The 24,648-nt window shown below is 39.8% G+C and overlaps 1 protein-coding gene across 1 annotated transcript in view; it reads right to left on the bottom strand.

Annotated features, from left to right (window-relative positions):
• Positions 1–1,622: 1,622 nt before the first annotated feature.
• ZFX (zinc finger protein X-linked) overlaps positions 1,623–24,648 on the bottom strand; it is a 57,653-nt gene continuing 34,627 nt past the window's right edge. The window contains exons 4-8 of the mRNA XM_080795226.1: positions 8,085–8,234; positions 7,720–7,863; positions 7,194–7,346; positions 6,521–6,661; positions 1,623–5,672 (exon numbers count right to left, since the gene is read on the bottom strand). Of these exons, the coding sequence (XP_080651352.1) occupies positions 4,489–5,672; positions 6,521–6,661; positions 7,194–7,346; positions 7,720–7,863; positions 8,085–8,234 (1,772 nt within the window). The 3' untranslated portion in view covers positions 1,623–4,488. The remainder of the gene's footprint in view (positions 5,673–6,520; positions 6,662–7,193; positions 7,347–7,719; positions 7,864–8,084; positions 8,235–24,648) is intronic.

Genomic DNA, 24,648 nt, shown 5'->3' with positions numbered 1-24,648 from the left:
TAGGGTAACTTAGAACAAAATAGGAATTTATTTACAATAGCAAAGATGTCAAAAGTAACAGAAACGATATATAACAAATCCAAGACTTATTTTCTCAAAAAGGCAAACAATATATACACGAAAGAAAACAAAATCCAAAAGGGCAAACTTAATTTTGACTTGATCTGAAGAGCTGCGGAATGCGGCAAAATGATTTTTCAGATATGAATTACATAAGTAATGATGGGCCAATCAAAGACACTTTTCAGCTTTTCTCCTTTACTTGCTGAATCTTCCTCTGAATCCTATTAACCTCTGGGGAATATAACTTAGAGGAGGCCATTCAAGACTGATGAAATACAGGCCACTTAACGTATACTACAAAGGATACGCTTATTGTCTGGAGGGCTCACACTTTAAAAAAGGTAAACCAAAGGTGTTAACTAAGTCCCATTTCACCCTCACGGCTTATTTCTGGGGTTGTGTGTGTGTGTGTGTGTATGTGTGTGTGAGAGAGAGAGAGAGAGAGAGAGAAAGATTTTCTCGTCTACCACACAAAATGCTGCACCAGTGATCTTTTCGGTTCCCCGGGTGCTCTGAAACGGTTTCCCAAACCTGTGCGTGCATCAGAAGCCCGCGGAGGACATGTTAAGACACAGATCACCTGGTCTCGTGCCCAGCTGCCTGATTCGGTGGGTGAGGCGTGTGACCAAGAATTTTTATCTTTAACAAAGTTCCAGGCGATGCTGCTGCCGCCACTGTTGCAGACCACACTGTGAAAGCCACTGCTCTAAATTATCACCCTTTGAACGTCTGGACCGGTCCCACATTTCCTTCACGAACCCTGGCATTTGTGGGCAACCAAATTGTTAATACCGAGATTCCCAGAGAACAGAGCCGTACCTTACCTGCCTGCGATCTGAGCAGTAAGAGGCTGTCTACCAGGCATTCTGTTACAACGAAGGGTTTCACACACTCCGCTTTTGTGTGGTTTATGGCTCTGGGCAGTGACACTCACCGTGTTCTCTTGACCGCTGACCCCAAGTTTTGATTATTTACTGTTTCAACTATTAGGCCAACAAACACTTGTTCCTACATAGCTGAAGATCTGAGGATCTCATCTTTAAAAATCAAAGATGGCTCAGATCAATGTTATTCTCTTTTGACTCCTGGTCACTTTTATCTAACTTCCGATTTTTCTAACTGTGGCCACTCTCTAGCGTGTTAGCGTCTACGAACGAAAGCCCTCCAAATGTGGCCAGAGAGGCGTCACTCTAGGGCGCGGCTTCTGCTGTGGAGGTGGGGACAACACCCCATGATTAAGTGTGCTATGCAGTGATACCGAAATGAACCCTAAGTGTTCTCAGAAACCATTATGCATGGCAAATTCGTCTCAGGGGAACTGGAGATGCTAATAAAACAAATCCCTTATGAAGATAAAAGGAAAAAAGGAACTTCAAGGACATGCTCATCAAAGGACTCACCCATCATCTCTTAGGCTCTCTGACATATTACTTGTAAATCTGCAGGGCTGAACTATGAGTATTTGCATCGAGTCACAAAATTCAAAGCAATCAAGCATTTTGCAATCCACTGCTGCATAAAAGGAATTAAGAAATGGGGAAATGAAAATAATCCACTGTTTTTGATGTTTATTAGGTTTACAAAAACTGTACATTTTTTTCCTTAAGAAAAAGCATTAACTTAGTACTGGTATCAAATAGACTAAACATCCATTAACAGGAAAATATTCTGATTTTTATTTTTGCACGTTATTCTCAAGTACACAATTACAATAATGTCACACATCCCTATATGATTTTCTTTTTATGTATTTTACTTTTTTTTTTTACAAAGTGTACAGAGGGAGGGACATACAATATTTAATAGGATATTTCTACAGAACAATAACTTATATTATGTCCTTGTAAAAATCTGTACCTCTTTAAAACATTTAACTGAAACATCCATTTTTTTTTAGCTTTGCTAATCAAAATTGTTTTAAGAATTAAAACTAGGTTGTAACTAATGTCAGTACATAACAGTGACTACAATTTCATTTTCTCTTTATACAGACAAATACATTTTATCATATTCACTTGACCAAACCCTTAAATACCTTTTAAAGGTTTCAATATTGTGCTTTAAAAAGAAAGTAACTGTGTATGATTCCAGACTATGTAAGAGAAATATAAAGTGTGTAGAGTGTTGTGTTCTTTATCTTTCAGTTTATTTAAAAAAATATAGTTAAATGACCAATTATTTATATTTTCTGTACTAATTTTACAGCATGTTTTAAAGTTAATAAATTTCCACTCTCATTTAAGTGTCTTCTTTTACATGATTTCTGGGGAAAAAAAGAAGGGAGATTTTAAAGGTTCTCACAAAAAAACAGACAGAGCTTTCAAGGATAGTACTGCAGGGCAATGAATCACACAACTGTTTAAGTTATTAACAACAACAACAACAAAAAAGCAGGTATGAGAGCCAAGAGGGCACAGGAGCTCCCACTAGGATAGGCCCATGCCTTGGCTTTAACTGGCATTCAGGTTGGAGTTCATACCAGCCTAAAGCACTTGATTTACAACTGGACGCAATCAATCTAGCACTTCAGAGGCTTGCCAACCACCAAATATTTAGATTTCTAACCCTATAAATATTACTTCTTGAATACAAATATCAATGGCAAAGAGAAAGACGAAAGGTCAAGACCTAACAGCACAGAGGGGATGGAGCACCATAATGAAGTGGCAAGGCAACTAGCAAGTGGGAAGAAAATTCCTAAATCTCCTACGATGTGCCAGATACTCATATGCTGACAGCCAATTTAAAGGACCCCAAAAAGTGTTTTTGATTTTCCAAGATCCACCTTAACATAATCTAGTTCTCATTAACCAAGTTCATCTTACGCATTTCTGACTCTTGATTCAGAACGGCTTGTTGAAAAAATGTCGGCTCTCGAAGAAAAACAAAACTGTGAAAGACTTGGTGACGTTCCAAATAAGGCCTCCGCTTTTCCTCATGCACTTAAACACACCTTTATCTTCTAACCAAAGCCAATTTGAGCATTCAGTTTTTAAAAGTTTGCTAACTGTAACTAAGAAGTAACAGGGCAGGCTGAACCTGCCAAGTTTGAGTCATAATGAGCACCCAATCTCTGGGACACGGAGCTGTGGTTTCCTTAACCCCCTCACTGGGTGACGCAGGGTTCCCTCGCGGGCTCCAGAGAGATCTGAGGGAGTTACGTCCGGATACTCATTAGCTTTTCAGAAAAATATAAAGGCATGGAGCTGAAGTTGTATGAAAACATTCTATCTAGAAACATCTTAACGTCTATTTTTTTCAATTACCAAAGATATTGAAAAGAAAATACCTTTACTCTTTAAAAATACTAGTGTCCTTATTTTCCTTCTAATTCTTCACCTGAGTAGTCTCTCTGAAGAGCATGATTCACAAAATGCTCTCGTGCATCCCTGCATCGTTCATGTTATTGTAAATTTAATACTTTTCATTATAGATCTTAACTACTACTGGGGTTGTGTGTATAAATATGTAAAATAAGCAATACACACAGATACATGTTCTCTATATATGTGCATATATATAATCCAGGGTACATTTACATATATAAAGTCGCAAAAGATCCTACGAGCCACGAATTACCTCTAGGAGATTCCAAAATGCAGTCCTCGATAATCTCATTTGTAGCACACAACCATTCCAAGACAAAGCAGCACAGACGGAATAATCAAAATACAACAGCATCAAGTAAAATTTGTCAAGGAAGTTTTGCTAAAAGTTTGCTATGCTGACAAAAGATGTCAATACACCAAAGAAAGCCCCCAAAGAAGTATAGTTTGTCTGCTAAACAAAACGGAAAGGAAACACGAACCCAGCCACTGTTCTCTCCTCAGCGATGCCAGGGACGCAAAAGCTCAAATGGAAACTTTCATTGTCATGTGGTCTGAAAATAGTAAGCAAGACGAGTAAATGACTTCCATGTTAGGATAATTAGAGCTGACTGTAAAAACCTCCCATTTGTGTTAGTAGATGTCTCTGACAATTTTATTGTGAGAAATTTATGGGGGGGGGAAACTGAGTCAACATGAGTCCTTTCAGAGTTACCAATCTAAAGTTACCTTAACTTTAAGTTAAATGGTCTTAGAAGAGTACCATCAAGGTAAGCAAGGTAAATATTTAAATAAATATAAAACTTCTAAGATAGAAAAATTCAGTATAGAATCAGGGATTATTTTATTAAAAGCAACTTACTTGTTGCTGCTTTCCCCCATTTATTAAACAAACTGAATAGAATTCAGAACACACTATTAAACAAAATGTAAAAAAAAAAAAAACGAAAAACAAAAAACCAACTCAACTAGAAGCAATAATTCTATTTGTACACGGCATAATCAATATACAGTATTGTATGTGAACGAGACCAATTGGCTCTAAAATGAAATTTCTGCTTCAAGGCCAACATCTCCACAAATGTCCGTAGCGGGATCGCTAGGGCAGGCCCACTTCTTTATGATGTCGCATTATGTGCTGGTTCTTTTCGGAAGGTCTGCGGAAGCCTTTCTTGCAGTACTCACACCGGTGAGGATAGTCTTTCGTGTGGATGGAGATGACGTGCCGTTTAAAGCCCGAGGCGTCTGTAGTGCTATACTCACAGTACTCACACTGGTACACCTTCCTGCCACTGTGTGTCTTCATATGCTTTTTAAGCTCATTCTGTTGCCGGAATCCCTTTCTACATCTCTTACACCTAAACGGAAGATCTTTCGTGTGAACCGAGAGAATATGGCGACTTAGAACAAATGGATCTGCGATCTTAAAGTCACAATGTCTACACTGGTGCATTTTTTTACCCTTGTGGGCAGCCACGTGTTTCTTGAGTTCGGAAGGCCTGTGAAAGCCTTTATCACACATGTCACACTTATGGGGGTAGTCCTTCGTGTGAACCGAAATTATGTGTCGTTTCAAATCGCTTGAGTTCGAGCTCTTGTGGTCGCAGTGCAAACACTGGTGTGTTTTGCTTTCTTGGTGGATAAGAGCATGTTGCTGCACCTCTTTGGTATCTGAGAAAGTCAGAAGGCAGATGTCACACTTGAATGGCATCTCTTTACTATGCTTCGTTTTTACATGTGTTTTCAAGTTAGAAGAGTCTGCGGACCTATACTCGCAGTACTGGCACTGGTACGGCTTCTCCCCGGTATGGATGCGCATGTGCTTTTTGAGCTCTGACGGGTGACGGAAACCTTTCCCGCACTCCACACAGATATGAGGAAAGTTCTTGCTGTGGACCGCCAAAAGGTGGCGATTCAACAACCCTTGTTCGGCTGTCTCGTATTCACAGAATTTACACTTGTGCATTTTGTTGGCTCCTTTCTCCTTATGCACCATTTTGTGAGTAAACAAAGCCCCAGCATGAGAGAAATGCTTCCCACACTCATCGCACTCGATGGCCTTCTCTGCCTTGCTGGTCAGCTTGTGGCTCTCCAGGTGGTTGTGTAAACTTATCTTCTTGTTGGTAGTGTAATCACAGTCAGTACAGCGGTACTTCTTCTTGGTAAGGTGTTCAGGATGGTTTTTCATGTGCCTTTTCAAAAAACCTCTCGACTTAAATTTTTTCCCACAAATCATGCAAGGATAGACAGTCAAGGGATGTCCATCAGGGCCAATAATTATTGCTACGAAAGGAAAAGAAAGGAGCATGAGTGATCAAACCAGGTTCCATTTGGGTTTCTGCAAGCATTTCAAGTGTGTGCTCGGAACGTTATTAGGCAAGCATTCCTACATTAAGCTATCTGCTATGTAACATTCCTTCTACCGTTTTTTCAATATAAGAGGCAGAGCAACCCTGTCATAAAGAGAACCCTGGTCTGAAAACTTCATTCAGTCTGGTGGTACCAACCTCAGGCCCTCCAGTTTAAAAAAAATCAATCAATAAATACATAACTTCTGCCAACTAGTGATCAAAGCTCTATCAATTTAGAAACTGGCAGAAAATTCTCCATAAAAATAAAGTTTTGTAATCACAATTCCTGCTTTGGTTATTCCGAAAAACCTAATTTTGTGTCACTTGACAGTAAAGCTTAAATCTATCTACAAAAATTTTAATATGCAAATCACCATCCACGAATAGACAGGAATAGGGTCAGGTAAACTGAGGTACTTGTCCTACTGCTCTGTAAATTATGCCTGCCTTAAGGTAACATGATCCAATTCTTTGCGTTAATTTAGGTTTTAAAACAGTTAATGCCTGTAACATGTCTGAGGGATTTCTTTTCATTTCCACATAAAAACCACCCGAGTTTTGAATTTTGTTCCCCATCCACGTTTGATCCATTCTTTTTATCCCAGGCAATCATTCATGAATATCACTGAATTCTTAAAATTATATTTTCAAATTCCACACACAAAAGCTACATGTGGTCTAGCAGCTAAAATGCCATCACAACACCTCTGTGGATACATACTAGAGTTTCATCTGAGAGCTCGCCAAGCACGCTGCGCTGTGGGACTCGTGTGCCCTCACCTGTTTGGTACTGCCTGGAATCAGGTCTTCTCCTTTTCTTTGGTTTTTGTTTAGCCAGTCTGCCGAGCCCAGCAGACTCATCTATGTGCAAGAGGGCACTTGCAGTGCCATTCCGGGTTTCAATTCCATCAGAATTATTACCTAACAATGCGCATTAAAAAACAAAATCATACAGTATTATAAATAATAAAAAATTAGGGATGCTTTATTAACTATAACAACAAAAAGTAAGCCATGATACTCATGAATGACAGAAAGTCCCCATTCTAGGTAATGGGCTTTAGGACTACATTTATTATAGTGAGACGGCAGGAAAGGCCTTGCTTCCAAATCTAAAAAACACATGTCAGCATTTTGTCCCATGAACTCCCGTGTCGTCTCCCCAAACTGTAAAGTCATGGGCCAGATACGATCAAGATGAAAAGGTTCAGCTTGAAAGCCTGTGCTTCTTGCAGTACTTCCTTCTATGTAATACACACACGAAGGAAATTCCTGTTACAAATAAACACAGAAGGTAGACTTTATCATCTTACTGTCCTCTTGTTCAAATCAAGTAACCCTTACAGGGTAGTGGTGTTTCCTATTTCGGAAACCTAAGGCCACAGACACCGTTTTCAATCATGAAGTCCCACTTGCGAGCCAAGTCGGTCTGAAGAGCCGCCAAGGGACTTACCGTAAGCCGCTGCCCAGGCTATTGGCATGAAGGTTTTGATTTCATTGTCGTCGATCTGCTGCTCGTGCGCCGCAGCGGCTGCCGCCGCCGCCGCCGCATCCTCCTCCCCTACGATCACCTCCATATAAACTTCATCAGCGATTTCCGCAACATCTAAGTAGGAAATTATATCAAGTTTTGTGACCACGTTTACAGAGACTACAGGAAAGGCATTTTTATTTGAATTCAGGTAATAGACAAGTAGAAAGAATGTTCAAGTGTTACACACCTAGAACTTCCACAGAGTCCTAAGCAGGCAACAAGTATCTGTTGAACGAATCATTCGTTTCTTGGCTTTCACCTTAACGTGTTTGTAAGGCAACCTTCTATGCATCCACAAAGAGTTACTGAGACTGCCCTTGGAGGCACACGGCAGCATAACAACCTCTACAATAATACCACTTATTTTCCTTCGAATACTGACCGTATTTAAAAAGAGAGCTACAGAAACATAAGACTTTCTCCCACAAAAAGGCCACCTACTTACTTAAATCTTCATCTTCTTGCTGAGAGTCGTTGACGGTCATATAAACCATCTTTTCCCTTGGCACACGAATACTGCTATTCTGATCAAGTAATTCAACTCCATGGTCATTCTCAGGCTCACTCTCCACAATGTCTACGGTGCCACCTATCAGGGAAGATGACAGCCCTGAGAATTTATCTGAAAACCTCAATTCCACCCCGTTTGACTTAGTGTATTTCATATCCTTTTCCACAGCTGCATGAAAATCCTTGTTTAAAAAGTTATCTTCAGACAAGATTTCAAAGGTCTGTAATCTCAACCAGCCAAAAGAAATCAGGTTGATGTGCCTGATCAGGATGCATAATATGGTGAAGATTTCCTCTTACCTAAGTCATCCTCTCCGGGGTCAGCTTTAAAAATGTACACCTTGATGACTTCAGGGCAAGTGCCATCCACCTTACAAGGATCAATTTCCGACTCTGCATCCATGGTCATTCCAGAGGAACCATCGTGTTCTATTTTGCCAGCATCATCCACTGAAAAGGCAGGAAACACATTACAAATAACAACAGCAGATAGTTAAATATAATGTGGTGTTCTGCAAAGTCCTTTTTACAAATATCCTAACAGGATTCATACAAAATGGGATGATTTTATCTAGACCAGTAGACACACAGGGCATGGTGGGAAATGTGGTTGACTGCTAAGCCAAGTGGGGGGTCATGGAGGCCCTTGTGCAACCAGGCAGAGGGGTTCAGACTTGACAATGGTAGGTCAGAGATTTCTCAGTCTGGTCAGGTGTCAATATCTCTTAGGGAACTAAAGAACACAGGCTCCAGCCCGCCAGCACCACAGAATTAGAATGTGTAGGGGTGAAGCCAGATACGTGGAGAGATTTAGAGATTCTGAGCAGAGACTTTTCAGGAGAGCAGTGAGAAGGGCAGATCGCCATTTTTGCTAACACCATGCTGACCTTTAGAGAAGTGGATGCAAAGGGATGGAGACATAAAGCAAGGATACCACCCGTGGGTCTACCGCAAAAATGCAGGTAACACCTCCCCACCCCCAAATGCAGGTAACAGAGGACAAGGCCTCAAATCAGGACAGAAGTAGGATGGATGGGGAAGAAGGCGGGACTGGAGCCCTGTCTCAGGACTCATGGTAGGACTCAAGAGTGGAAACTGAACATGACAAAGGAGCCAAGAATAACTATGGGATTTCTGATTTAGGTGATCTCTCTTCCTACATGGCTAATTAATTTAAGGTCTGAAAGGTAACATCCCTAAAAGCTCTCAGGCCGCTGGTGCCTGTCCCGATTCTTCTATATTCACAGCACCCTTTGCTTGCTTCTCTCCGAGTACACAGTTCACTGTACTGTTACCATCAGAGACTTTCCCCCATCTTCCCCACTGACAGAGCAGAACCTGTCACTTTACTCATCAGTCTTTAAAGACAAGAGTCGGGTGATAGCAGATGCTCAGAATGTGGATGAGCCAACAATTCAATGAATGAGACGGGAAAACGGTTGCTGGATATTTGAGTCTGAAACTGAAGGCCAACACACTAGGTTTGGGAAACCTAGTAAGGCCCACGGTAATAATGCAGCGCACACCCAAGTCAAGGAGAAATGTCTGTACGGACTGTAATCACCTGGAAGTCACTGATGCTCCTGGTGAAAAGCAGTGTAGTGAAGGCTACACACATATATATGTGGGGTCAGAGTAAAGTGGGGTGAGGATTCAATGGATGGTATGCATTTCTTCAGAAAGTCCAATTTTAAAATGGAGAACATAGGGGCAGTAACTAGAATGGGGCACAGGGTCAAGGGCTTTTCTGTTTAATTGATAAGAATACTTAAGCATATTTAGCCTGGGGGAGCAAATACAACAGAAGGGAAGAAGCTTAAGCCAGAGGACATGGGAAAACTTCCGGATCAAGATCTCGGAGGAAAAGGGGAAGATGAAATTAGAGGCTGAGATGAAGAAATTCTCCTTAGACAGGGGGAGCAATGTGTTACCCTTCTGAGACTCGAGGTGGTAGACATGGATGCGAACACGGCCACGCCGCGTGAAGGGGGAAGGCTGTCACGCGGGGAGCTGGAGGAGCTGGTGGCTGGTGGCTTCAGCCGTGGATACGAAACTGGAGGCAAGGGCTTGGGTTACCGGGAGAAAATGGCAAACTGGGTGAAGAGCTTCAGAAGCTGGAGAAAATGAGCTGATCCAGGACAAGCTTCACAACAGGCAGGTTCAGAGACCAGCTGGTTAAACTCTTTGTGGTTTGAAAAAACAGAGAGGTTCCCTGAACTCTGCACATGACTAACTAAATTCAAGTATCTTGACTATGCTTTATAAAAATGGTTTGGGGAAAGAATTGGCATTAGGTCCTTATTTCTGGCCTGCTATGTACTTACCCTTTTTCAAAGCTAAATATTTTTAGGACATACCCAGCTGACTGAACCAAGGCTGTTTTCTTAAAGGTAGCTCTGCAATTTCAAGGTGAGATAGAGATTACAAGGATGAAGAGCCCAGCACACTAGCTGGAGAGGCCTGCATCAATCTGTTGTTACATATTCAAAAAACTCATCTCTGAACAGTTAGATACTGTTGATGAAGCTTGCCCTTTTTTTGGCGAGGTTTGGCAAAACTGATTCTAACAGGTACTGGAAAATCAAATGTCCTTGTGTTTACAAAGAACAAGGTCAGGCTGGCTATTCTAGCATATGTTAGTTTGTTGGTACTCATATGAAGCCTTTGATGACAGAAAAAATCTAGTCATTTTGGAGCCTGCAAAATGTCACGTATTTATCTATAATTTAGAGCAAAAGACCTTTCTGCTTGCTTTCGTAAATATGTGGGGAAAACACATTTCAAATATACAGGCTCACCTGAGCCAAGCCAAGCTATTCTATTATTAGACTAAAGTAGAATTCACCTTCGGGTTTTCACCTTGAGAATTTGCCCCACACTGAACTTACGAAATTACTCTGAATATGAAAAATTACAAAAGTGACTTTTAAAAAAAAACCCATTTTGATGGTCCTGTTAACTACTCAAAATTTCTCTGTGCTTTTAAAGCTATCATTAAAAATGAACTTCTAAAAACAGACAAAGAAGCCTTGGATAAAACTGAGTCATCATACGTATGATTTCCGCCTAAGTGCCTTCTCCTAATGTAGTGATGAAGGCCTAGAGCTCTGGAACAAGGCCTCTCCAAAATAGAAGAGCATAATTTCTGGAAATTAAGACTACTTCTAATAATGATCACCATTTGCATGGCATTTTGCTATTTCCTTAACATTTCTCTGTACTTTTATTTGGTCCTTACCTTTTCCAGAAAAAGAAATAAAGGCTCTGAGATGGTATGCGACTTGCCCAAAGTCAGTGAACCAATGAGTGAGGGATGGGAGAGAGAAAAGGTGCCTGTCTTTAGAACACAGACCTTTATTTTCATCTTCTGGTTTTTAAAAAAATGTATGCTTACTGTATAAAATTTAGAATTAAAAAAATCACCAATAGTCCAACGAACCAGAGACTCCTTCATGATGTTAGTGAATTTTCTTCCCAGTTTTTCTATTTTTGTTAAAGTAAAATTGGCATCACAGCTTCCTCAAGCCTTACATAATAATAATCTTTACAACTCATCCAGTATTATAAACTTCAAAACTGAGAACCTCTGACTTACCAATGATCTCATTAGTAACAGCAAAACTATAGCAAAACATAGGCAGGACTTTATACTGCTTGAAGGGAGCTTCAGTAAATTCTCTTCGAAGACCAAAAATTGAGGGATACTTATTTGCAATGTTATAGATAAAATGGTGTCTAAAAATATAGTTCATCAATATCTCAAAAAACCCAGTAGTTTATGGAAGAGAAAAATTAGTGGGGTGGGAGTGGAAAATACATCACCTCAAGTAAATTGTTTTTTTGTTTTTTGTTTTTTTTTTTAAAGAGAGAGAGAGTGTACAACCACCTGCGGCAGCGTTGGTGGGGGGCGCCGGGGTGGGGGGAGCGGCAGAGGGAGATGGAAAGCAAGAATCTTAAGCAGGCTCTACACCCAGCATGGAGCCCAAGGCAGGCAACAGGACTCAGGGCTCAACCTCACAACCTTGAGAGCAGGACCTAAGCCAAAATCAAGAGGCAGTCGCTTAACTGACTGAGCCACCCAGGCACCCGTCTTTTTCTTTACGTAGGCTCCAACCTAGGCCAACGCAGGGTTTGAATTCATGATCCTGACATCAAGACCTGAGCTGAAATCAAGAGTTGGATGCTTAACTGAGCCACCCAGGTGCCCTCAAGTAAACTGTTAAACGAACATTGATCTAATTAAAAGATCAGTAAAACTAAGCTGATGGAGAATCTATGTAACAAGGAAGGATGATGGTCATGATGGATAATGGTAACATTTACTGACCACATACCTCATGCCCAGCATGATGATAAGCCCTTAAAATGTAACCATTCACTCCTCATGAAAACCTTACAAAATAGGTAATACTGTTTTGTTACTTCCGCTTAAGTTTCCAGACAAATTTTAGTATAATTTTTACCAAGACAGGAAAATACATGATATTGGATTGCGATGGGATTGCATTTTACAAATTAACATCATAAAAATAAAAGATCTTTACCATTTATCTCTCTCTTCCTACATTTCCTACCAAATACCCCTAGACATAGCCCTCAGTCAGCTTTCCTAAAACAAAGATCCAGTTGCCTTACTCTCTGGCCCAGAATGGTACTCCATTTCCTACCAAATAAAATACAAACTACACAGTCTAGCAACCTCTCATCAAAGTGCTTTCTGCTTTCAATCCTGTTTCCCCAATCAGGCCCTAGACTACCCGTGTGCCGTGAACTTAAATAATGCATTTTTATTTCTATTCTTTCATGCTTCTTGTACTTGTATGTAATTTGTTGTAGAAATCATACAGTTTACTGTTCAAGTATTTTTTTTAAGATTTTATTTTTATTTGAGAGAGAGAGCATGAGCAAGAGAGCACAAGCAGGGGGAGCAGCAGAGACAGAGGGAGAAGCAGGCTCCCCACTCAGTAGGGAGCCCGACATGGGGTTCAATCTAAGGACCCTGGGATCATGACCTGAGCCGAAGGTAGCTACTTAACCCAGTGAATCACCCAGGCCCCCCCAAAGAGAAGTATTTTTAAAGTATAAAAGGAAATTAAAATGTGATCAAAATCCTACCACTTAGAACTATCAATTTACAGATCATTATTCAGACATATTTATATTTATAAATATGCATATTTATAAATATTTATAAATCTTATAAATTTATAAATATTTATAAATATATATCATGCATATTTATAAATAAAAGGAAGAGTGAACAGATATTTTAATGAAAATTGGATATCGTAATATGTCGTTTTTAAACAAAAAATACTATGTTATCATTTACTTGAACTCAACTTGAATTACACAGTCAATCTCATTCCCTTGCTCTCTCATCCCCTGCCCTCTCCCTCCTTTCATTCCATCATACTGGCTTGAGAGAACCACAGACTTGCCTAATTTCAATTCTCCTCTCTGCCTCTGTACCAGCGCCTGGGTGGCTACATCTGCCCGGAAACACGCATGCACCCCGATGGTCCCACCTTAAATCCGTGACCCTAAACCTGAAGCAAACTGTTTCTGCTACTTTCTCTCTCTCATTTTCTAGTATCCTCTCTCCTCAAATCTCTAATTTCACCTCCCCATCCTCATTCTCAGTTGACAATCCTCTTATTTCACTGAGAACAAGTGAAACAATCAGAAGATTCACTGTCAGCTCTACTCACCTACCAGCAGCTAAACCAGGCCTGGAACCAAGACAAATCACGTCCATTCTTAGCTAAAGCCTGCCCCCTCTTTATTGCTCCGGCATGTCTCCCCCTCTACTGGATCATTTTCATCAGCATATAAACAAACTATTCTTTCCCCCCTTTTATAACAAAAACTCTTTCCCCCATTTCTCCAATTGTCTTTCCATATCTTCTAAACTCACTTCAACCGCGCCCATGATTTCACCAAAACTGTTCATCAAGGTCGCCCGTTCTCTGCATTCCTTTGACTCTGATTCACTTTCCTCACTTGGCTTCCAGGATGTAAGCTCTTGGTTTCCTCCTCCCTCACCGGCCATGCCTCCTTAGTCCTTTGCAGGAGTGGCCTCTTAATGTTGCAAACCTCAGGCTTGGCTTTTGGTGTTGGTTTATTTACAACCACTCCTTTGGCAATGTCATTCAGTTATATAGCTTAAATCTCACCTCTATGCCAGTAACTCTCAATTTTGCATCTCCATTCTAGTCCTATTTCCCGAACTCAGATTTGTACATGTCTTTGAAGTCTATCAGGTATCTCAAAATTAAGTCTCTGTTCAAATGTCATCTCAGCAAACCCTGCCCACATCTGCAAACCCAAATCCTCCTTATACCTCTGTTTTCTTCCCAAGAAGGTATCACATATATTACATCACTTATTTATGTCTGTGTACCTCTGCTACAACATAAGGGAGGGAAAAGCACTGGCATGTTTTGTTCAATGATGTATCCCACGTGTCTACAATACACTCTGATATACAGAAAAGATTTAACATCCATTTCTTAAATATATGAATGCTGATCTTCAAGTAAATGCCAGACATTATGTTACAAACCTCTAAAGATGAAAAAATATATTACAAAAACATTTAGAGTCATATTTTGCTTATAATACATGAATCATTTTTTAAGGAGAGTGAGGTGCATGCACAAGAGTGGGGGGGGAGGGGCAGAGGGCGAGGGACAGAGAGAAGCTCAAGTAGGCTTCATGCCCAGCGCAGACCCTGATGTGGGGCTCAATCTCATGACCCCAAGATCATGACCTGAGCCAAATCCAAGAGTTGGACACTTAACCAACTGAGCCACCCAGGCGCCCCATGAATCAATTTCAGGCCAGTATCTACTGTCATCCTACTATGAAAGATACGGAAATGAACATATCAATACCCTCTCATCCCCCTTCTTCTTTTTTTTTTTTTTTTGAGAGAGGAGAGAACGCACCTGTAGGGGATGGGGGTCAGCAGAGGGAGATGGAGAATCTTAAGCAGGCTCCACGCTTAGCTTGGAGCCCAATGCTGGGCTCACTCTCATCTGTGAGATCATGACCTGAGCCAAAATTGAGAGTGGGGCCCTCCCAGGTGCCCCTCCCTGTCCAAATATTTTATAGTTACTTAAATATTAAAGGAATGCCAATGCTCACTACCAACTCTTTTATCAGTTTCTCCATTCTAGAGTTCTTTATACTGAATGATCCCTTGGTTTGCTTTAGGGCTGACATGAAAATGTCAGTCTGTGGCCTTCACTTGAAGAATACATTGGCTGGGTATAAAATTATTTATTTTATTTTTATTTTATTTATTTATTTGAGAGAGAAAAGAGTGACAGAGAGCATGAGAGAGAAGAAGGTCAGAGGGAGAAGCAGACTCCCCATGGAGCTGGGAGCCCGATGTGGGACTCAATCCCGGGACTTTGGGATCATGACCTGAGCCAAAGGCAGTCGCTCAACCAACTGAGCCACCCAGGTGCCCTGGGTATAAAATTCTTAAGTTACATTTTCTCAGAACTTTGAAGAGTTGTTCCACTCCCTTCAAACACTGAGTATTTCTGTGTGGATGTCCCTACAACTCTTTATCCTTAAATTTCACTAAACATCACTATGATTATGACTTGCTGGTTTTATCATTCTATCAATTTCCTGAAACAAGAAAGATTTGATCTTTATTTGAGGAAAATTCAGTGAAAGATTCCAATCTTTATTTTAGGAAAATTTCTTCCACTATAAATATTTTTGTAATTCATTGGTTGTTCCCTTCTTTGAGAACTCCCCTTATGTGTCTACCTCCTTTATCTGTCTCCTGTATCTAGCCTTCTTCTCCATAATCATTTTTGCACCTTCTTCTTCTTAACCATTTCATTTTTGTGACTTCCTAAAGCTGGATCCTCTGCCCATGCTTATTTACTGAGGCATATTTATTCTTATAGTTGCTTCTATGGTGGCTTTTATCTTGATCCTATTTTTATTTTTCTCTTCAGCTTCTTTTTGAATTTTGTTAGTTTATTTTCTAGGTGCTTCTACTGTCTTATTATATATTCTTTGAACTTCTGCATCTCCTCTTTGGCTTTTAAAAAAGGTCATGTTGGAAATGTTCTATATCTCTATCTGCACTAGCTACATGTGGTTATTCAGCACTTGAAATGTGGTTGGTGCCACTTAGACAATAGACACCTAATTTTATTTTTCATTTAATTAAACTTAAATTTAATGAGCCACATGTGGCTAATGACTATCATAATGGAACACAGAGGTTCAGACAATTGTTGGGATATACTTACTCTGTTTCTTTCAGAGATTCTTCTTGCAATTAATATATTGTATTAATAAATAAAAATATTTCAGAAACCTGAAGATTCTTTAGATTCAAAGAACTCACCATTATTGAAAACACAGTGCAAGAAAAGACCTATACCTAGCTAAGCACAAATGTATGGTATTTCAGACCAGGAGGGATAAAAAGATCTTTAAAGCTTTCAGAATAAAAAGAAACACTTACGAAGGAATGAGAGTCAAGATGACATCAAGCTCCTAAACTGTAACACTAGATGCTAGGTGACAGTGAAACACAGCAACACAAGTTCTCAAGGAAAATTCTCTTTAATCTAGAATTCTGTACCTAACCAAATTATCAATCCCATTTACGGGTAGAATAAAAATATTTTTAGTACACAATCTATACTCCTTAGGAAGTTATTTCAATATGTGGTCCAGTACAATAAGGGAGTAAATCAAGAAAGAAGATGGCAAGGGAATCCATAAAACAGTGGATTAATTTGGGGAAATAAGAAGGAAAATTTCAGAAAAATGTCTATTACATTAAACCCAGAAAGCAACTACTTCAGAATGGAGCAGAAACATAAAAAACTTCAAGGGCGGTGGGCCAGGGGGATGGACGCCCGGGTGGCTCCGTCGGTTAAGTGTCTGCCTTTGGCTCAGGCCATGATCCCTGTGTCCTGGGATCCAGTCCCACATGGATCTCCCTGCTCAACGGGGAGTCTGCTTCTTCCTCTGCCTGCCCCCCCATATTGTTTGTGTGTGTGCGCACTTCGTCTCTCTCTTACAAATAAATAAAATCTTTAAAAAAAGAAGAAAGCTTCAAGAGGGGAGTCACTGTGAAAAGGAGGACTCAAAGAAAAACCTACGTGGATGGAGAAGTAAGTCAAACTTAAGGATAGATTTCTCAGAAAGCACAATTAAGAAGGAAAACTCATGCTACTTGCATGGAATCAGTCTCAAGGACAAAGCTTAATTAAGCTTGAAGTCTATATAAACTATGACCAGTACCACAAGGATTTAGTCACTAAATCCAGCCTTCCCGAACCAGAAGCTAGCCACCTAACAGATCCTAAAACAGGTTAATTTTGAAAGAAAAATAAAGATGATTTTACATCCTAAATAATTTATTTCAAGGGACAGTCTGAATACACAAATCTTTATTCTAAAGTTTTCACAAGATCCCTAAGTGTGAATGTTAGGATTAACATCACAGAGGGAAATCAGGCCTTTTCAGAAGACCCTACAGTCAGTATTGCTATTGAAGAAAGAATTTGGTTCTCTGAACCAAGAACCTGTTTTAACTTACTCTGGTAAGCCCAATCATCTTACTACTACTTAATCATTTCAATCTTTAAACCTCTAAACCCAAAATCCAATCAAAAGAAAAAAACTACAGAGTAAAAACTTGGTATTATGTAATGTCTTAAGGTTTCCTGTGTGAGCAGGTAAAAATACCTAGGGACACCTGAATGGCTCAGTCAGTTAAGCATTGGCCTTCGGCTCAGGTCATGATCCCAGGGTCCTGGAATCAAGTCCTGCATTGGGCTCCCTGCTCGTTATGGAGCCTGCTTCTCCCTCTGCCTGCTGCTCCCCCTGCTTGGGTTCATTCTCTCTCTCTCACAAATAAATAAACAAAATCTTTAAAAAAAAAATACCACAGATGGGCAGCTCCCCTTAAAAGGATACCTGAGCTCATGAGCAACTGTTATGTCCTAGACACTGTAGTCAGTGGTATCCCTCTATTTTATCATGATATCAATGACAACAGCTCCATGACTTAGGTGTTTTATCTCCACTTTACAGATTTGAAACCCGAGCACTTAAGACTAAGTAACTTGCAGGAAGCATTCTGCTGAGTAAGCAGATGTTCTAGCAGATAAATACACTTACAAGTTCACTTTTGGGCCTCCCTTTCTTAGCTGCCTCCTTAGGAACCCTCTTTCTGTGGTTAAAATTCCATCTTATTTTCATTATATAGCGTATAAAAGATCTCAGAGGATTAGTTATAATCTATCTCCTTTACCTCTTGAAGCTTTCCTGGAGACATTCAAAGATTTAATGAAATTAGCGTATTTTATAGAAGGGGAATTAAAGGATCAGAGCCATTCAAGTGTCTGTCCTAAGTTACAGTGATCTCTAGCATGATGTCAGAGACAGAACTTACGAAAAATATTTGCCAAATTGGTCTAAAACATAGCTAACCAAATCTCGTTAGCCAAGAATGGATTTCTTAATACTATAAATTCAGAGGAAAAAGAAAGTAACGACTATCACAATCCCACCCTGTGCCTGCCTTTAGCCAAGGATTCCCTGATCAGACAACAGGAAGGTCTTAAGTGAAGCCAGTGCAGAGTTAGTGATGCCACTAACAGAGAGACTTGTGTGGACAACAATGACTAGCCATTACCGACAGGCAGGCTCTGCCCTGGGTGCCTGCTGTATAGGATCTCTAATTCTCCCAACCAGTCCACAGGTAGGTAGAAAGACTGCCATCTTACAAATAAAAAAACAAAGGCCAAAGAGAAATCAGTAAATTTGCTCAGAATCATACAGCTAATGAGCAGCTGGGCTGGCATCCAAATGGAAAGCTGGCTGACTCTAACACTGTTGCCATACACTGAAGAATTTCTCGAAGCATGTTCTTTCTTTCCCTCTCTCCTCATTTCTCTCTCCCCTGCCCAGCCCCCATTATCCCACAAAGTAAGCACAGATCTGTTCAAAGGGCAAGCTGTTGGGACAATTTTGTCTAGGTCACAAGCAGATAAACAGTAAATATGAGTCACAAGGCTCATCTGAAGCTCCAACTGTTTCTAAGGCTTTCAAGATACAGACTTTTTACCCAATCTTATTTTTGGTGGGGAGAGGGGAGGACAACAATACATGTGCCTCACTTGACTGCTTCACTCTTGGTACAAATCCAACGGACATCCACATTGAACATTAAACCGAAAATTCAGAGTGCCCATAATAAAGACAATAATGTTAGACAGATTAACAGAAATCTTTTTGAATTTCAGCAGAACAAGCTTAAAGCTTATTCAATATGTCTTCCCTAAATAAGACTTTTCTCACATTTCAGAAACATTCCCATGACGATATATATTTTTAAAACTCTAAAATTTTATACTGTGGTTTACTAAATGGTTAAGAAACAAAACTGACAGAGTAAATAAAAATAATGGTAAGATACAGAAACATCCAACAATCTGCCCACAGGACAAAGGAATGAAACAAATATTTTACCATGTCTCCTACACTAACAGCCCTGAGAATCAGTAAATAAACCATTAGATCGTATTAACCCTCAGAGCTTATGCATTAAACATAGAAGTTTGGATTTATTTCCTCATTCATTCCCAGAACCACTTTTGTGGGGGGAGGTGCAGAGGGAGAGGGAGAATGAGAATCTTAAGCCCCAGCATAGGGCTCAATCTTACAACCCTGAGATCAGGACCTGAGCCAAAATCAAGTTGGACACCTCACCGACTGAACCACCCAGGCGCTCCCCTCCCCCAGAACCATTTTTTTTTAAAGATTTTATTTATTTATCTGACAGAGAGATCACAAGTAGGCAGAGAGAGAGTAAGGGAAGCAGGCTCCCCGCCGAGCAGAGAGCCCGATGCGGGGCTCGATCCCAGGACCCCGGGATCATGACCTGAGCCGAAGGCAGAGGCTTTAACCCACTGAGCCACCCAGGCGCTCCCCTCTCTCGGAACCATTGTTTATTAGCTATCCACTATGACCAAAAGTTGTGCTTAACTAGGAGCTAACATCAGACCATCTGGTCAGAACACCTCAGCTAGAAGGCCAGGGGCACCACGTGGACAGACGCAGGCAGTCACCTTGTGGACAGATCTGCAGCGTGTCCAAACACGCTCCTCCTCCGGTAATGGTTCCACCATCTGCCCAGCCCCACAAGCCAGAAACCAGGAAGGGAGCTTTGAACTCTCCCTCTTCCACAGGCCTAAATTTAATCCAAATTCTACTTCCTAAACATATCATGAAGCAGTTACTGCTAAACTCTACTGATAGAGCTATTTCAAACTATCATCAGTTTCTTACCTGAACTACTAAAATCTCCCATGGTGCCCTTTTTGTTTCTGATTTTACTCTTACCTTGTCTGCTCTCAACACTGCCATGAGGATGATCTTTCCAAACCACCAGCCTAACCATGTTATTATTAATCTGCTTACAACCCTTTAACGCTCCCCACATTAACAAGGTAAAATGGGCTTCTTAGTGCACTCAAGGGCCTTCATGATTTGGGCCCTGCCTATTTTGTCTATCTTATTTCTCACCATTTCCTCCATTTTCTTCGCCAAAGATATTATTTGCACGCCAACGAGTAAGTCTCTGAACACTCCAAGATCTTTCACATCTCCTTGCCTTTAAATAGGCCCTCCTCCCTCCTGCCATTCCTCTCGCCTTACCCACCCTCTCATCTTTCAAATGAATTCGCCTCAAATTATTTTTTTAAAGATGTGACCATGATATTGTTTCATTAAAAAAAAAATCATTGTCCTTCAGATATATATACTAAAATACCTATGAATGAAATGATGAATGGAATTTGCTCCAAAATAATTATGAGAGGGAAGAAAATGGTTAGGAGTAGAGATGAAATACAGAGATTCAGGTCTTCAACCAAGCTTCCACAGAACTCTGGTTTGTAATGCTTTCACAGCACGTAGCCCACAGAAGTATACCAAAAATCCACACCCCCCCCCCATTTCCACCCTTAACGCTTCCAAAATACTTTGTATTTTCAGTTTTGTATCTTTTCACAATCAACTGTAATGATCTGTTTCTGTTTGTCTTCCCTCCAGGATTGTGTACTGGACTCTAAAAAGCCAGAGACTTGCACTGTTTATCTCTAACAGCTACCAAGGTTCCTAGATTATTGTGGCTGGTCAAGAAATGTTTCTGAATGAATGAAGTTGCAAGGAAAGTAAATGTGGGCAAAAGTAAAAATAGCAGTTTATGTATGATTTCTTTTTCTCATTTAAACATAAATTTGAAAAAAAATCTATTTTTTAGATAGAAAAACAATGGAATAGGATTTGGAGGCTGTCTTGGTGGCTTCTGCTATGAGTTAAGTAAGAAAATGTTTAAGTCCCTTAAATTATTTCCTAACACTGCTGAAATTGGGTATTCAATAATACTGTACATTTTTTTTTAAGATTTTATTTATTTATCTGACAGAGAGAAATCACAGGTAGGCAGAGAGGCAGGCAGAGAGAGAGAGAGAGAGAGGGAAGCAGGCTCCCTGCTGAGCAGAAAGCCCAATGCGGCACTCGATCCCAGGACACTGAGACCATGACCCGAGCTGAAGGCAGCGGCTTAACCCACTGAGCCACCCAGGCACCCCAATACTGTAAATTTTTAAAATTTTTAAAAATAATATAAATTTTAAGAACCACTGAATTCTAGTTGCCTCCTCCACCCACCTATAAGCAGTATTTAAGCCAAACTCTACTGCTTTGTAGTAGGAGCTTTATACTGTTATGTATATAAATACACACACACACAAAGAAAGGCAATATGAGAGTAAAGGGTAGACACTTTGGAATAAAACACACTTGATTTAACATCCTCAATCTAATGCCAGCTGGATGTATAACTTTGGTCAAGTAACTAAAACTGATCCTGTTTCCCAATATGTTAAGAAGAGTGATAACACCAACATTATAAGGTTGTGTAAAGAAAATAATATACACTAAGTTCTGGCACACAGATACTATTTATTGAAGGTTTACTCTTACCTATTTTTATTGTTACCAACTTGTTACAAATCTACAATCTTTCCTGGGATAAAACAGCTTAAGTCAAAAATTTTTTTCTTAGCTGTCCATTTTGACTTGGTAACAATCAAACCACAAATATAGTCATAAATATTTTCCCCTTGAAAAGTGACCTTTATTAACAACAAACCTGCAAACTGACTCAAGGGTCATTTAAAAAATAGGTCTGATGAACATGTTCCACACATTAGCACCTGAGCTCTTCTTGAAATACTAACTCAAATGGACTTAAATTATATAAATGCCACCAAACCAAAAGAGCTTAAGAAGCATTAGTTAAGAACTAACCAATCTAATGATTTATTATCACTCAGCTTTTATACAAGCAGTTACATACTGTAGAAAACAGTATTTCGAAATCAACTTTATCTTAGTGAAAACTTTAGCCTTAGTGTATAAAACCAACTAAATGGAGAGAAGACAGCTGTATTATTACTCCACACTCACTGTCATAACTTTTATTAAGCTTATGGTCTGAACAAAGTAAAAATTTCCAATTTTATAATCAACATGTTAAAAATTATGACATACTTTCATTTAACCAAACTAGTTTAAAGGGTTCTAAGTTTTTATTATTTGCTATAATTTTTCTTAATTTATCTATTTTAAAACTGCTTAAAATAACCGAGAACACATATTTTATTAAAATGTATAGAAATGAAATGAAGCATCATATAGGTTGACATCAGAAAAGAGGCTCTATGGCTAAGTGTTCAATTTTTGACCAGAAGGACAGCATGCTGCAGAGGTGTATTAGTTGTTTCCCCTGATGTTACTGTAAGACAGGCAAGCATGCCCAAAGCACCAGTGTTTTCCGTAAGAACATACAATGTCGCCATCACTTACTGTGTTACACCTTTTAAAACTGAATTATGCATTCTTGCCTGGACTTAAAAATTTAAACTTTAACATTGAGGGTACTAAATTTTGCAAATTCACAAGGCACTCTTGACAGCATGGAACTAGTATAAGGATAGTATAAGGAACTAGTATAAGGAACAGAGTTAAAAGTCCAAAAAATAAACCCCTCACATTTACAGTCAATTATTTTCAACAAGAGTGCCAAGAACATTCAATGGGGAAAGAATTGTTTTTTCAACAAATGGTGCTGGGACAACTGAATATCCACATGCCAAAGAATGAAGTTAGCTCCTTATCTACCTCACATCATACACAAAAATAAACCCAAAATGGATCAAAGGCCTAAATGCAAGAACCAAAGCTATAAAACTCTTAAAAGGAAACACAGGTGTAAATCTTCATAACCTTGGATGAGGAAGCAGTTTCTTAAATATGAGACCAAAAGCACAGCAACAGAAAAATATATAAACTGGACTTCATCAAGATTTAAAGCTTTTGTACATCAAAGGACACTATCAAGGAAGTGGAGACTACGGACAGAACGGGACAACATACCTGTACATCATTTATCTTGTAAGGGACTTGTAACTAGAATATACAAAGAATTCTTTCAACTCAATAATAAAAAGGCAAGTAACTCAATTTAAAAATGAGCAAGGCATCTGAATAGACATTTCTTCAAAGAATATATCCAAATGGCCAATAAGCACATGAAAAACTGCTTGACATCATTAACCATCACAGAAATGCAAATCAAAGCCACAACAGGATATTGCTTCCCATCCACGAGGATGGCTAGGATAAAAAAAAAAAGACAGTATTCACAAGTGCTACAAAGGGTGTGGAGACACTGGAACCCTCGTACACTGCTGGTGGGAATGTAAAATGGTGTAGCCCCTTTGGAAAACACTCTGGCACTTCCTTAAAAGAGTAAACATAAGAGTTACCATATGACCCAGCAATTCCACATGTGAAATGTATGTCCACAAAAACTTGAATACAAATGTTAACATCATAGCTACAACAGCCAAAAAGTAGAAACAACTTACAAATGGACTAAAACATATACCCTGTACACCGAGAAGATGGGAATAGTCTTCAGTAATAAAAAGGAATGAAGCACTGACACCTGCTGCAACACGGATGAACGCTGAAAACATTCTGCTAAGTGAAAAGAGCCAGTCATAAAGATCAGGTATTACGGGATTCCGTTTATAGGAAATATCCCTAACAGGCAAATCTATCCAGGCAGAAAGCAGATTAGGGGTTGCTTAGATCTGGAAGGGACAGAGAGGGTTGATGGGAGTGATAGCTAAAGGGTATGAAGTTTCTCCTTGGGGTAACTACAAGTTTCTAAAGTCTGATGATGGCTGCACAAGTGAGTGAACACACTAAAAACCACTGAATTGCACACTTCCAATGGGTGAACAGTCTGGCATGTGTTACACGCTGTTGCATGTGTCAAAGCTGTTACCAAAAAAAGTTTACTTCAACACTTAAGTTGAATCTAGGATTAGAAAGAATACCTAGCTCCTGTTCCTCTTCTAACTGTTCTAATTAAAAGACATGGGACATGTCAACAAGATCGAAAGAGTGACTTCTCATTGCTCATGGTAATACCAGAGGCACCCAGAGAATACTTTGCTGCGCGCAGCTGTCGTAAGGCAGCGCCTGACTCATCATCACCAGATCTTCTCCAGCTTTCCCTATTGTACAAATTGACGTTGGACAAAATAATATCTTGACTACACAGCTGCAAAGTGAAACTCCAGGAGGCTGAAGACCACTGCAAAGAAATCAGGGATGTCTGGCAGCTGTCTCAGATTAAAAGAGAACTAAAAAACAACTTGGTTAACACATGGATGACTCAAACATTCCACCTCAGAGACCCAGAAAGCTCTCTAAGTGCTCTAAAGCGGTA

The sequence above is a fragment of the Martes martes genome, assembly GCF_963455335.1.
Source record: "Martes martes genome assembly, chromosome: X".
NCBI classification, from domain to species: Eukaryota; Metazoa; Chordata; class Mammalia; order Carnivora; family Mustelidae; genus Martes; species Martes martes.
The sequence above is the reverse complement of the archived record's forward strand: the minus strand, read 5'-3'. Positions and strand labels throughout refer to the sequence as shown.